The 15,647-nt window shown below is 35.5% G+C and overlaps 1 protein-coding gene across 1 annotated transcript in view; it reads left to right on the top strand.

The window, feature by feature from the left end:
- Positions 1-8,872, top strand: part of LOC134529961 (glucose dehydrogenase [FAD, quinone]) — a 143,493-nt gene extending 134,621 nt beyond the window's left edge. Inside the window, exon 4 of the mRNA XM_063364502.1 lies at positions 5,472-8,872. Within this exon, the coding sequence (XP_063220572.1) occupies positions 5,472-6,887 (1,416 nt within the window). The 3' untranslated portion in view covers positions 6,888-8,872. The remainder of the gene's footprint in view (positions 1-5,471) is intronic.
- Positions 8,873-15,647: the final 6,775 nt, after the last annotated feature.

The following is a 15,647-nucleotide window of genomic DNA, read 5'->3' as shown; positions in this document are numbered from 1 at the left end:
TACCAAGTTCTTAAAATATTATCCAATTACTGGTCATAATTATGTGGCTTACAAACCTGATGGCCTTGATAATTGAAAAATTTTTAGATACAAAAAAAAACCAAGGTCATGATTGAGGTTAAACAGAAATATGGGAAACCCAAAGCCAATTTTTATCTTCATGTACTACATTACTTAGCTAAACAAAAGTCACAAGTAAAGTTGTGTGCAGATTCTGCAGCACTGCATTCTGAGTGCACCCAGCCCGAACAAACAACACATCGATACCATAACTCTCTGTCTCGGCCAAACTCACCACAAAACAGACAAACGTCCTTAGTTGTGATCACTTCAGGCAAACAATTTAAACTTATGTCACTTAGTTAATCACTATCATTGATGATGGTAGACGTTTCATCTTCTGATAAGCTGGAGCTTACTTCATTAACAATTATTCTTCTCCCTTTCAAAGAAATGTTTCTAGTTTTAGATCTACAACTTTGTTGCTCTTTCGTTTGACTTTTTTGTTTCTTCGGTGCACTACTTTTAACAAATTTGAGCTTCCGTTTTTGTTCCCTATTTCCAAAACTTCTTTCCTGGGTGTTGCAGTTAAAACTTCTGAATGTTGCTTAGGCCTCGATTTTCGTCTCTGTTGTGAAGACGACGAATTCAAAACAGGTAAAGGTGAAATTTGTTGAAAAGTTGTCACCTCACTTGATCCTACTTCAAGTTCATGCAGTCTAGAAGGAGTACAGCCGGAACTAGAATCTCTGTTATTAAAATGCCCATGTGTTCCTGAAGAAACATCTTTACTGGAACCTGCCACACTACTACACCCAACCTCTGGTGATAGTCTTGCACTGCAGAGTTCTCCATTTCCTTCCTGCTCGACATTGTTTGGTCCATTCTTCTCTTCCTCGATGTTTTTAGGTCCATTCCTCTCTTCCTCGATGTTGTTAGGTCCATTCCTCACTTCCCCGATGTTGTTAGGTCCATTCCTCTCGTCCTCGATGTTGTTAGGTCCATTCCTCTCTTCCTCTACGTTGTCATGTTCAGTTGAACCCACTTCAGTATTGGTGGGCGCAAAATCTTCGTCACAAAATAAATCCGGATTCAGTGGATATATTCCAGTCTTTTCAAACCCCGAAACAGCTTTACCAATGCTAGCAACTTTTTCGTAAGCAGACTTAAAATTTTTTGGGATGTCTTCTCTCTCAATTTTTTCGTAGGGATGATTTCTCATAAAGAGTGAACACTCCGAATGATAAGCCATTTTCAAAGGACCAAAAAACGACACATCTAGTGGTTGAAGTCGGTGCGATGAATCGGGTGGGAATGACAGAACAGTAATTCCATTTTTTTTACTGAAGTTGTTAGCAGCTAATAATGTGTGGCTTGAATGGTTATCCAAAAGGAGAAGCATTTGATTGTCTGCCGATGAATTGGTATGCTGTTGAAAATGGTTAAGCCATTCAGAAAACAACTCTTCGTTTATCCACCCGGATTTGGACATCCTGTAAACACTTCCTGGAGGTCCTCCGCTTCTTAAACCAGCAGATAATCTAGCACCTGGGTATACAAACATGGGAGGGATGAAAATACCAGTCGCACTCATGGCACAGCAAATTGTGACATTTGTTTCTCTCTCTAGGCTAGTCGCAGTTCCAACTTGTTTTTGGCCTCTTGGGGCAATAACAGATGGTGGTCTCTGAACATTTGTTACTCCAGTCTCATCGACGTTGAATATGCGACTCGGTGGATATTTATGATTTTCATACAAACCAGAAAGGTTCGTGAAGAACAAGCCAACTTCAGTTTTGTTGAAACCGAGAATCCTGCTGAGCGAGGTTGGTTCTGGTTGACGTAAACTTAAAGTATGATTTCGTTTCAAAAATCCTCGAGCCCAGTCTTTTCCTGCTAGCTTAGTTGTCTGGTTAAAGGTGTGGTTGATTTTATTACGTTCAGTAAATTCAAATGCAATCCGTCTCAGTTCTATTGGAGTTACACCATAAAACAGTTTACACAACTTAAAAAGATGAGAACAAAGTTCCTTTTCGTGCTCTACAATTAAAACATGTTTTCTTCCCATTCCAGGCCCGCTGAAAACTTCAGTCTTAAGTCGTTTTCGAAGTGTCGCTTCGTGAATGCCATGATTCTTACCTGCAGCTCTGATACTCATTCCTCTCTTTACAGCTTCTACAGCCGCTGATAAACTTTCCTCTGTCCATGCTACTTTATTAGTGGTACGTTTGTGCTTGCGAACCATCTGAAACAAAAATTGCTTAGTTGCCAAAATTTTTACATTGAAATGTTTGTATGCATATGACATCTATAGGTCGTAATTCAATAATGCATATTCGAACAGTGTAGTCTAAGCTTTGAAATTTAAATGGTACAAGTGTTGCGAAAGTAGCCCAGTATTGGCCAGAAGTTGCCTTGGAAAACCAAGGAAACCGATTTCAGGATGGCCTCACCTGGATTTGAACCCATACCCTGCCAGATGCGAGTCCAGAATATCAGGCCCATTATTGTGCCATCTCGGTCGGTGGAGAAAAGAAATTGCTGTCTGTATGAGATTAAATAAGCACCTAGTCTCGTCAGTGCACTTATTTGCATAACCATAATTTTATGTGAAATAATAATTTTATCTTTAAAATACATTTCGGTTTATTGTCTAACGATGTGCCACAGTGCTATGTGGTAAAACTGTTTCGTAAACGACCCGGACTCAAATTTCAGGCCAACCGATCTGAAAGCAGTTTCATGGTTTCCCAAAATCACTCCAAGCATGTCACAGTATTGTTAATTACCGAAGTCCACATACAATTATATCTGTAAGTTCTGCACGAAAAGCACATTACTGCCACACAGAAAATTTTTTCAATAATACAGCATGAGGGGCAATGGTACGCACAAAAGGGGTATTCAGACGCATGGTAGGGTATTCGGACGCACGCCTGCGTACTATTACCCCTCTGCACACCATTTTATAAACAACAGTCGTACTAGGACACAAGGATGTTTTATTCTTCACATACAAATGACATGAAATACTTAAAAGAAAAACAGAATTATATAATTGTTTATGAGTAAAATAAAGTTAGTCATTTCTGAATTACATCAAGAACAAAACTGAAACATATAACAAGAAAATATCAAAAAACAAAAAAATTCTACTTACTTCGACACCCACAATAATCTTGGGCTGGCCAACCACTGGAGTTAGTTCTTCCCTGCTCCGCTATATTACAGCATGTTACGGACGCGCTAAACCTTCACAATGACGAAATATCAATCTGCGTACCATTACCCGCTGCGTCTCATTACCCCTCTTTCCCCTACTGCACTCTAGCGGGTAAAAATTAAACTAACATGACAGCAGTGCATTTTAGCAGACGAAAATAAAATGGAGACTTCCAGCAGACGTAAACAAGATGGCGGGAATGACATCATACTAGCTGTCGATATATACCTAGGCATTAGTGGTGGGAAGTCAGTTTGTTGGTGGTTTCCATGGAGGAATGATCTGTCGCCATTTTTTATATTTTTACCCTCGCCAGGTTTGAACCGAGGACTCCATGACATTAGTGCGTTTTTTAAAATAAGATTTTATTAAGATTTGATTAATAATTCTTTTTAGAAATTCTTAATTTTGTTCGAATTTTTCTGATAATAATAACAGATTTTCAATATGGTGGCTGTAACGATAATTGCAACATTTTAAAATCAAGATGGTGTGTGACAAAAAAAATTTATTACTTTTTTAATTATATGAAGAATGTTTTAATATATTGTTAATGAATTACTTGTTTACTCTCGCCGGGAATCGAACCGAGGACCGAGATCGATTAAGTAGGCCTAACTAAACAATTTTTAAAATATATTTTGGAATTTTTCTCAAATTTCTAGGTCAAAAATTAAATAATTTAAGTTTTAATGTGAAGGTCAAGTTCAAGGTCAAGGTCCTTATTTCATTATCTTATGGCGGCTTGCTTTAGGTGTCTAAAGCCATTTTTAGGAATTTGTGTTCTTTAATGATGTTTAGAATTTTTTACATTTTCTATCTCAATGATTACAATATTTCAGGATGACACTTGAATGATAATATGGTGCACGCTAAAGTAATAATTGATTCCTGCACTCTAGTGGGTAAAAATTAAACTAATATTTTGGTGCGCACTCTATCTAACGAAAACAATATGTTGGATCCAAGATGGTGGCCTCCAGCAGGCGAAATAATGATTACTGTAATGATGTCATACTGACTGTTGTAATATATGCCTTGGCATTAGAGGTGGGAGGTCAGTCTACTGGTGGCTTGTGTAGAGGAATGACCGATTGTCATTATTAATCGATCGTCCTCGCTGTGTTCTTACTAAGGACTCCATGACGCAAGTACATTTTTAAAATTAAAATTTAATTAAATTAATTTTTTATTAATTTTAAATTTTTTCGTTGATCATGAGTTTTCAAGATGGCGTTTTTTTTCAAATATCGAAATTTTTATTATAATTTTTTTATTATTATTTTATTAATTTTTAAATTTTTCCTTTTAACAATGGAAAAGAATTACGGATTTTCAAGATGGAAGCCGTAACGAAAATTGAACGATGACATTATATACATACAAGATGGTGACCGTGAGGAATAGTGCAGCATTCTAGAATCTAAGATGGCGGGCATAATGAGAAAGGTAACATTCTAAAATCCAAAATGGTGGCCATGACATCAAAATCCAAGATGGCGGAAGTTTTGTTAATTTTTATCATTTTTTTTTATAAATGTTAGGATTTTTCCTATTAAAATTGTATAATAATTACGGATTTTTTTCATGGCGGCTGTAACGAAAATTGCCACTATGGCGATCTATGGAAAGGTCAAGGTCAAAGATCCCCACCAGAGGCCTATTGGAGGGGACATTTCGATTTTTTAAATATTTTTGAAATAAAAATGGGAAATATTTCCTACAAATGAGAATTTTTACCTAGAAACAAGGAATTTTCTAAGATTTTTTAAGAATGTTGAGTCTTTTTTGATCAATTTTGAGGAATGTTTTAATTTTAAGTTTATCCAATATGGCCGCCGTGACATCAGAGTGGTCTGTAATTGAGCTACCCAGGCTCTACAATCCCCCTATTGTCCCAGCTCTGGATATTTATTATATAATACCTACCATATATGTTGTTTGAATATATTTATTGAAAACAGCCTACCTTAAATTATTATATTGGATTATCTGGACTAAATGTCGAGTCATAAGTTGTTAAATAGCCTACATAAAATAATCTGCACCATTATGTTTCTAAAGATTCTCATTTTGTTAATTCAAATGGAGGGACTTTTTAAATATCTTGTATTAATAAATTTCTTGAATAATAATTTAGTAAAACATATAGCCGTTGGGGTACATCGGAGAATTTTATTTAACATTATTTTCCACATAACCTTTCCCATTTTTTATGTTAGTTGTTTTGTTTCTTCTATTGTTTCAGGTTCTCGGTGGCACTAGTGTTCTTAATGGAATGATGTACATACGAGGAAGCAAGACAGATTTCGATGACTGGGAAGCCATGGGAAATAAAGGCTGGTCATATGAAGATGTCCTGCCCTATTTCTTAAAGTCAGAAGATAATCTTCAAATGGATAAAATGGATACGGACTATCATTCGCAAGGAGGCTACCTTACGGTCGCACAGTTCCCATACCACCCCCCTCTGTCACAGGCGATCCTGCAGGCGGGTCGAGAAATGGGCTACGAAATTCGTGACCTAAATGGAGAATCACACACTGGCTTTGCGATCGCTCAAACTACGAGTCGGAACGGATCCAGGCTTAGCTCAGCAAAAGCTTTCTTACGGCCGGTTAAGGATCGTCAGAATCTGCACGTCATGCTTAATGTTACTGCAACTAAAATTCTTGTAGATGAAACTACTAAGCAAGCTTATGGAGTCGAATATCTATATGGTGATGCTCCTGGATCTTTTGTAAAAGTCTATGCTAAAAAGGAGGTGATTGTTTCTGGTGGTGCTGTAAACTCCCCACAGCTATTGTTACTTTCTGGCATTGGTCCTAAAAGCGACTTAGAAAAGCTAGGTATCAAAGTAATTAACGACCTTCCTGGAGTTGGACATAATTTACAAAACCATGTTTCTTTCTTCATGAACTTTTTTATTAATGACACTGATACACAACCATTAAATTGGGCAACTGCAATGGAATACCTGTTATTTAGAGATGGCCTAATGGCTGGAACTGGAATATCAGAAGTTACAGCAATAATCAACTCAAAATTTGCTAATGCCTCAGAGGACAACCCTGATCTTCAGTTCTTTTTTGGTGGTTTCTTGGCTAACTGTGCTCGCTCAGGACAAGTAGGAGAAGTTTCCGACTCGAACAAACTAAATTCAAGCAGAGTCATTAACATAATTCCAACAGTGCTTCATCCGAAAAGTAGAGGAGTTTTAAAGCTCCGAACAGCAAACCCTCTTGATAAACCTCTTATTTATGCACGTTATCTTTCTCACCCCGATGATGTAGCGACACTTGTTGATGGAATTAATATTGCCTTGAACCTTTCTAAAACGCCTGCATTGCAAAGCTATGGCTTCTATGTTGACCAAACGCCAGTGCCTGGTTGCGAGAACTTGACTTTCGACTGTGAAGAGTACTGGGAGTGTGCTGTTAAACGTCAGACTGGCCCGGAAAATCACCAAGCAGGAAGCTGTCGCATGGGACCACGAGACGATCCAGGTGCAGTCGTGGACAACGAACTGAGAGTGATAGGCGTTGACCGACTCAGGGTTATCGATGCCTCGATCATGCCAAAAGTGACCTCTGGAAATACTAATGCTCCAGTTATAATGATAGGTGAGAAAGGAGCGGACATGATTAGGAAGCGGTGGAAATAGATACTAGTTTCAGTTAAGAGAAAAAAAAATGTTTGACTTCTTTATCTTCAACATAGATTTATTCAACTCTTAAATGAAACCATTCGTAATTTTGTTCTGTTGTAACATGTAAGTCCATCATACACAGACACTTATGTACAGTATATAAACATATAATAATCTTTTTCAGCATAAGCTATGTCACAATTAGCCAATACAAATTACAGGAGTAAGAAATAATGAAAATGGTTTTATTCAGAAGCCTAGTTTTTAGTACCGATATTTATATTTAAAAAAAAAAATACATTTTTATAGCCTATGTTGATTTATCATCCTATGGCTAATTAATTTTTATTCTCTAATTTTATAAGTAAAAATTCCTTTCATATTATCTTCTGTTTTTATGGATAAATTATTTTCTGACAAAAGTACAATTCTTTGCACTGCTTTATTAAATATTTTTCTGTTATGTAACTGGCCTTGGTGCAGTATCTACGGTAAGAGAACGATTTTTGAATACTTACAGTTGTCATGGAACTTAAAATATAACTTTAAGTGGCCTTGGTCACAAACTATTCAGATATGCAGACACTCCATGTCTTGGCTGCTCATGTACCACAGTGTTTAATCTCCTTTTGATGTTAGGTTACATAAAATTGATATTTTGAAGTTTTGGCTGGTAGTGCTGCAAGGTGGTGGACGAAGAAATTACTGACAAGGCCGTCCAACCTGTAATTTGGCAATAACTACCATTTAAAAATTATTATAAATTACCGATGATAATCATATAAACATTTAGGTCTATTTTAGACATTTATTTAATTTGTATGTATAACTTAACTATTCATAAAGCCAAAAATAATTTCGTACATTAATATTCTCAAAGAGGAGTTCTAGAAGGCTGTTTGGTCCAAACCATCTCCCTTCCCAAAGAAAATTGTGGAATTGTTTCATCTTTGCTTACTCTAAATCTGATGCACTTATTATTCGAATGAAAAATAATGAAATGATCTTAAACATTTTATGATAAAAAAAAAGCCATAACAAACCTGGTTTGCAGTTTAATTAACATTTCTGAAAGGTATTTTAAAATTATTCTTTGTAAGTGATTTGTGCTCGTTTGCCATGTGGCCACGTTAATATTATGCATCTAATGATATATTTACGTGTGATTATTTAAAAATGTGGAATTGTTAGAAATATAATAATTGTATTACTATTGCGCATAAGACAAAATAAGTTGTTTCTTGCCATAAACTAATAATATTTCACCTTTTGTAAGACATTTAGTGAACAGACTACTTTACATTATCTGTTTCCAGTGTGAATGTATTTATATCAATAAGTGTTAGTTGAAAGTACTCTTCCTTATGTTCATATTTATAAGAAAAAGTTCATAAGTGCAAATATCTTCCAAAGTTTTTTCAAAAGTTTTAATCTTAGTAGAAGTAAACAATTAATATATATTGTAAACAAATTTTGTGTTACGTTCTTTAAATTTTGCATGCAATGGGAAATTTTGATTTAATGATGTTCAAAAAAATTGTATTAAGTTTTGTGTTGAATGTAAAAAGATTGAAAGTGAAGAGTATTGCTGTTTCCGAATAGTAAGGTTGTGTCCTTTACCTGTGTGACCAAATGATCCTTGTATTTTAAGGCTGCATTCAGTGAGAAACCAGCCGTAAAAATATTATCCGAATTCTTTTGATGCTAACAAAACCTGTCGTATACACAAAGGGACACTTCTTCGATTGTTTACATTTACTAAATTTTCACACATTTTTTCAGGAAATTTTTACACGATAAGGTTAACTATTTGGTAGTCATAAATAAACATAAAAGAGTGTAGGCAGCAGTGGGCTTTTAAATGAACAGACTATCGTTACATTTTTAGCAAAAGGACGGTGTTACGGGCTGCTAAAACCAAGGATGCATGAAAGGACGCCAGCGACTTAACCTTTCACGAAATTCTCCATCAACTATTCTGTAAGGATCCATTCAACTATTCGAAGTTCAGTAAAACATGTAAGTAGTATGTTTTGGCCGGTCCGGGCACAGGGTTCAGGGTGTGGTGCCTGGTGCCGTCCGCAATCTTGGATTTGTGACGTCACGGCGGCCATCTTGGACTCAAAAATTCCTAAACATTCCTCAAAAATGACTCAAAATGACTCAAAAATTCCCGTTTTGAGGAAAAAATTCTCGTTTTCTTCCACAAAAATTCAAAAATTAGGATTTCGAAAAACCTGAAAATAATTTTGCCTTAGAAAGAACATGCAATCCTAGAAGCAGCTTCAAAGTCCTAAGAGCTAACCACTCTAAGCCGCTGATGTCATCTAGAATTTTGATGTAACCGTTGCATTTTTCGTTACGGCCGCCATCTTGAAAATCTTTATTTATTATCCGATTTTGATGAAAAAGATTTAAAAATTTATAAAAAAATTAAACTAATAAAATTTTAATTAAAAAAATTAAAAAACATACATTTACGACACGGAACACAGAGTCCTCGGTTCGAAACGACAAGGACAAAATAAAAATGACGACCGATCCTTCCCTCATGGTGTCTGCAGGCAGAATGACCCCCCACCACATATGTCAAGGTATATATATATATTTTTTAGCTAATATGACGTCACGTCCGCCATCTAGAAAATCCGTAATTTTAAAGCTAGAAAATCGGGAAAATTTTTAACAAATATAAAAAATAAATTATTAATCAAATTTTATAAAAATCTTTAAAAACACTATTTACCTTTTTGTAATGGCCGCCATATTGGAAATCTGTAATTTTTATGGTAGATAAATGGAAAAAATATCAAAAATAATAATAACATTTCATAATAACATTAAAAAAAATATTTTTAAAATGCACTTACACTTTGAAGTCCTTGGTTCAAACCCGATAACAGCAAATATATATTTTTTTTAGATAGACCCTTCTTCCATGGAAGTTACCTGTCGACTGGCCTCCCACCACCAATACCAGGGTATATATCTCATCAGCTGGTATGATGTCAATTCAGCCATATTGTTTTCATCTGCTGGAGGCCACATCTTGTTTTCAGCTACTCGAGTGCGCTGACGCCATGTTAGTGTAATTCTGGAGTACAGTAATCATTCATTATTACCGAGGCACCCACCATATTGACATTTGGGTGCCATCCTGGAATTGTGTAATTATTTAGCTAGAGATTCAGGAAAAAATCCAAAATTTATCACAAAATTCACTCATTAAAGTAATGATTGATTCGATCAATTTCTGTCCTTGATTCGATCCCTGAGCGATATATAAAAAAATTAATTTTATGTAAAAATAATAACTTTAATAAAATATGTTGTAAATCCAAAATAATGCTTAAAATCCTCTACTACCAGCCTCCAGTAAACCATTAGGACAACCATCATTATAATATGTATTTATTGACCTAAGAATTCGGGAAAAATTCCAAAATACACCAAAAAACTCATTAATTTACATATTGAATATATGTATTCCTGTCTTTGGTTTGGTTCTTGACCAGGGTCAAGTGAAACTTAATAATAAATAAATATTATATTCTGGTTTCCATTACCTTTCGCGGAGTTTATTAATCATTTACTTTAAGCAAACAACCCAAGATTATATACCTGTCCGACGAATTATATATGTTATCGATAATCCTAACATGAAAGTCTAGTTTTTGATACTTAGAATAACCTTTAAAATGTTCATGTACAAAGCCATCCAAACATATACACCAGGCGTCTTCGGACCGCAGACCGGGAAAATAAACAATGTCAGACATATAGACAATGAACAGACAGTACATACAGTACACACAGGAAACGAATTGAACACACAGTAAACATAGGAAACGGAATGAACACACAGTACACACAGGAAACGGAATGACCACACAGTACACACAGGAAACGGAATGAACACACACAGTTGTGGAAACACACAGGCTTACTTAGAAAACATAATACAAGAAATGAAACATTAAATTTTTACTTTCAATATTTAATTTATTTCTTAACATTATAGAAATACAAGTAAAACAAGCCATTATTGTATGTAGCCAGCTTTCCTCAGTTCTTCGAGTATGAAGGATATTTCTTTGATGCACGAATATTTTCCGGCACAAAGCGAGCCATGTAGAAGTCTTAGCCGGTCAACCAATATGTCTGGATCTTTCCATGATGTGTAATCAATCTCTTCTAACCCCATCTTCCTTGCATGTTCATTATAAATACTTTTAATATGACAATCGTCACAGTGATCACAATAAGCTTTATCAGATTTATTTATTATATCACGTCGTTTCCATCGTTTCGGTCTCAGGACACCGCCACATTCTTCGATATTGTCAGCTTTAGGTGCTTCTTCACAGTCTATGCCTTTGTCAACAGCCTCAGTCACTGTAGCAATCACCATAGAAGGCATAGTCTTCATCCAGATTACCGTAAGAATTCGATATCGATGATGTCGAAGTGTCTTCATCGTCTTAGTGCTTCCTTTTTAGGAGTCCATCATTATTACAAAGTAGGAAGGATCTACTTGAATTCGGCTTGAATGTATTCTCACTTTTCACGTTAAAAATTCTTCCATTGTCTTCATTCTTCCATAAATCATCAACGACCTTCAATTTAAGTTCTTTGTCGAGATCGGAAGAGCCACGAACATAATCTCGCCCAAGACAAGGAACATTATTGTCGTAATGCAGATCACTCTTCTTTAGTCTAGTAGATCCATCGATGTCCTCTGTGCAGTAAGTGGCCTTGGCTTTTCATGTTCTACCATGTATTTTTAAGCTGTCAATTCGTGTTAAAAACCCACTACGCAAAATGTTAAGCTGTAATCGGTGTAGCAGATTGTTAACAAGAATGGACAGGTTAAAAAGACATGGTAGAACATGTAAAGCCAAGCCCACTTACGGGATAGAGGACATCGATGGATCTACTAGACTAAAAAGAGTGATCTGCATTACAACAATAATTTTCCTTGTCTTGGGAGATATTATGTTTGTGGCTCTTCCGATCTCGACAAAGAGCTTAAATTGAAGGACGTTGATGATTTATGGAAGAATGAAGGCAATGGAAGAATTCTTAACGTGAAAAGTGAGAATATATTCAAGCCGAATTCAAGTAGATCCTTCCTACTTTGTAATAATGATGGACTCCTAAAAAGGAAGCATTAGGCCATGAAGACACTTCGACATCATCGATTTCGAATTCTTACGGTAATCTGGGTGAAGACATGCCTTCTACGGTGGTTGCTACTGTGACTCTGAGGCTGTTCACAAAGGCATAGACTGTGATGAAGCACCTAAAGCTGACAAGATCGAAGAATGTGGCGGTGTCCTGAGACCGAAACGATGGTAACGACGTGTTATAATAAATAAATCTAATAAAGCTTATTGTGATCACTGGGACGATTGTCATATTATAAGTATTTATAATTAACTTGCAAGGAAGATGGTGTTAGAAGAGATTGATTACACATCATGGAAAGATCCAAACATATTGGTTGACCGGCTAAAACTTCTACATGACTCGCTTAGTGCAGAAAACTATTCGTGCATCAAAGAAATATCCTTCATACTCGAAGAACTGAGGGAAGCTGGCTACATACAGTAACGTATCAAAAACTAGACTTTCATGTTAGGATTATCGATAACATATTTAATTCGTCGGACAGGTATATCATCTTGGGTTGTTTGCTTAAAGTAAATGATTAATAAACTCCGCGAAAGGTATTAGAAACCAGAATATAATATTTATTTAATATTTAGTTACAGTTGACCCTGGTCAAGAACCAAACCAAGCACATGAATACATATATTCAATATGTAAATTAATGAATTTTTTTGGTGTAATTTGTAATTTTTCATTATTTTATAGGTCAATAAATACATATTAGGATGATGGTGGTCCTAATGGCTTACTGGAGGCTGGTAGTAGATGATTTTAAGCATTATTTAGGATTTACAACATATTTTATTAAAGTTATTATTTTTACATAAAATTATTTTTTTATATATCGCTCAGGGATCGAACCAAGGACAGGAATTGATCGAATCAATCATTTCTTTAATGAGTGAATTTTGTGATAAATTTTGGATTTTTTCCTGAATCTCTAGCTAAATAATTACCCAATTCCAAGATGGCACCCAAATGTCAATATGGTGGGTGCCTCGGTAATAATGAATGATTACTTTACTCCAGAATTACACTAACATGGCGTCAGCGCACTCGAGTAGCTGAAAACAAGATGTGGCCTCCAGCAGACGATAACAATATGGCTGACGTGACATCATACCAGCTGATGAGATATATACCTTGGTATTGATGGTGGGAGGCCAGTCGACAGGTGGCTTCCATGGAAGAAGGATCTATAGAGAAAAAATAATTTATATTTGCTCTTACCGGGTTCGAACCAAGGACTTCAAGGTGTAATTGCGTTTTAAAAATATTATTTTATTAAAATGTTATAATTAAAATTTTATTATAATTTTTGAAATTTTTTCCCCAAATTTCTACCATAAAAATTACGGATTTCCAAGATGGTGGCCGTAACGAAAAGTGCAACGGTGTTTTTAAAGATTTTTATTAAAACTTTATTAATAAATATTTTTATAATTTTTTAATTTTTTCCCGATTTTCTAGCTTTAAAATTACGGATTTTAAGAATGGTGTACGTGACGTCATACTAGCTAACAATATATATATATATATACCTTGACATATGTGGTGGGGGGTCAGTCTGCCTGCAGCCACCATGAGGGAAGGATCGGTTGTCATTTTTGTTTTGTCGTTGTCGGGTTCGAACCGATGACTCTGAGTTCCATGTCGTAAATATGTGTTTTTCAAAAAAATTTTATTAAAATTTTTTTTATTCAATATTTTTAAATTTTTAAATTATTTCATTAAAATCGGATAATAAATAAAGATTTTCAAGATGGCGGCCGTACCGGAAAATGTAACGGTTACATCAAAATCCTAGATGACGTCAGCGGCTTAGAGCGGCTAGCTCTTAGGAGTTTGAAACCGCTTTTAGGGTTACGTGTTCTTTCTAAGGCAAAATTATTTTGAGGTTTTTCGAAATCCTAATTTTTGAATTTTTGTGGAAGGAAACGAGAATTTTTTCCTCTAAACGGGAATTTTTGAGTCCAAGATGGCCGCCATGATGTCACAAATCCAAGATGGCGGTCGGCACCAGGCACCACACCCTGAACCTTGCGCCCGGACCGGCCTAAACATACTACTACGTTTGACATCCTTTGAGATGCACTTTTCACTTCTCCTCTAGGTTAACGAGACATTTAAGCAGGTATTCGGAAACAGCGTATGTGTCCAAAAGGGAAGAGAGAGAGAGTAATAAGTGATTGTTTCGAAGTATGTACAGTACGAGAACTTGTTGTTATGTTATAATAATATGAAACAGGTCTGTAAATAAGTGTAATGGATTAAGCATTAGTCTGCTTGATGGCATGATGTGGAAAACAGCATGGTGCATTACCATTTGCGGTATGGGGAGGTTCTGAAATGTTATCCAATGCAGACTCTTCACTTTGGCGAATAAATAAATGTTGGGAATTGTAACTTGTTTCATCTTTAGAGCGACAACCTCTTTCCCTCTATAATTGCACACTACTTTTTAACTTCAGTAAATATGAAGTAATTTAGACCGATATGTCTTGCATAAGAACTATCTGTTGAATTGCGTAAATTCCTTGATTTTAGAACGAAAACATCTACCGCATTATGCATTGGTTTGTCCATCCCCTCTCCACTCCACCATAACACAATGATAGGTTATTTTTATAAAATGACTATTTATTTATTGATTAATATTTTAACTAAATTATAAATAAACTTTTTTAAATAGACATAATGAGTTTTATTTTTATTGGGAATAAGCTAAATAGGTTTCTCATCCCCGAAAACTGTAGTTATGTAGATTTATTTTTCTTCGTGCTTTGAATACGTCTATGTCTCGAACAGCCCACGTGGTATTGCGGGTGCCTGCTCATTTTCAGGTTTGATAACATATTGTGGATACACACGGATTCTTGTTTTCTTCGCACAGGGCCAGCATTGGTTTACAATTTGCCAAAACAATTTACAAATTCAGCTGGCGTACATAATGTAATTTTTCCAGGACACACAAACATTTGTAAAATTATTAAATGAAAAGTAGTCAACTGACGCAGAACATTTTTATTCACTATCAATTTAGTATCAGGTGATTATTGCACTTAATCTTGGACGTACGAGGTGCTACGAGCTTTTGTAACCTCAACAAGTCTCTAAGTGCTTACAAATTAACATAATGTTTTGACAGGTCTTTTGGGAAGTAAGCAGTTCAGTGTAAGGACCACAATCCATCATTAATACACAGCAATGGTGGCCAACTTCACTCTTTCTGAGGGCCAGATATCAATTTGGAAAATATTTGCAAACCAAACACACGTTAATTATTAGTATTGCATTTCCACAAAAAATATTTGTCTTGCATTTTTGTACAGTGAATAGTAGATAAAATATCTGGCATATGATGGAGAAATGAAATATAGGATTTTAAAAACCGTATTTATGTTAATATAAAACAAGTCAAGTTGTTTTTGAACAAAATATAGTTTACCTACATGGATATAAATGAGTAATAGGTATATATTGGTATGTTATAACACAGGGTTCAGGGTGCGGTGCAGGAACAGAACGACCTCTAACGTCACTCCGGCCATCTTGGTGTCACATTAACCTCAAAATTCCTCAAATTACTCGAAAATCCTAGAA

The sequence above is a fragment of the Bacillus rossius genome, chromosome 2 (genome assembly GCF_032445375.1).
Source record: "Bacillus rossius redtenbacheri isolate Brsri chromosome 2, Brsri_v3, whole genome shotgun sequence".
In the NCBI taxonomy this organism is placed as follows: Eukaryota; Metazoa; Arthropoda; class Insecta; order Phasmatodea; family Bacillidae; genus Bacillus; species Bacillus rossius.
Note: the sequence above shows the minus strand (reverse complement) of the source record. Positions and strands in the feature narration are given on the sequence as shown.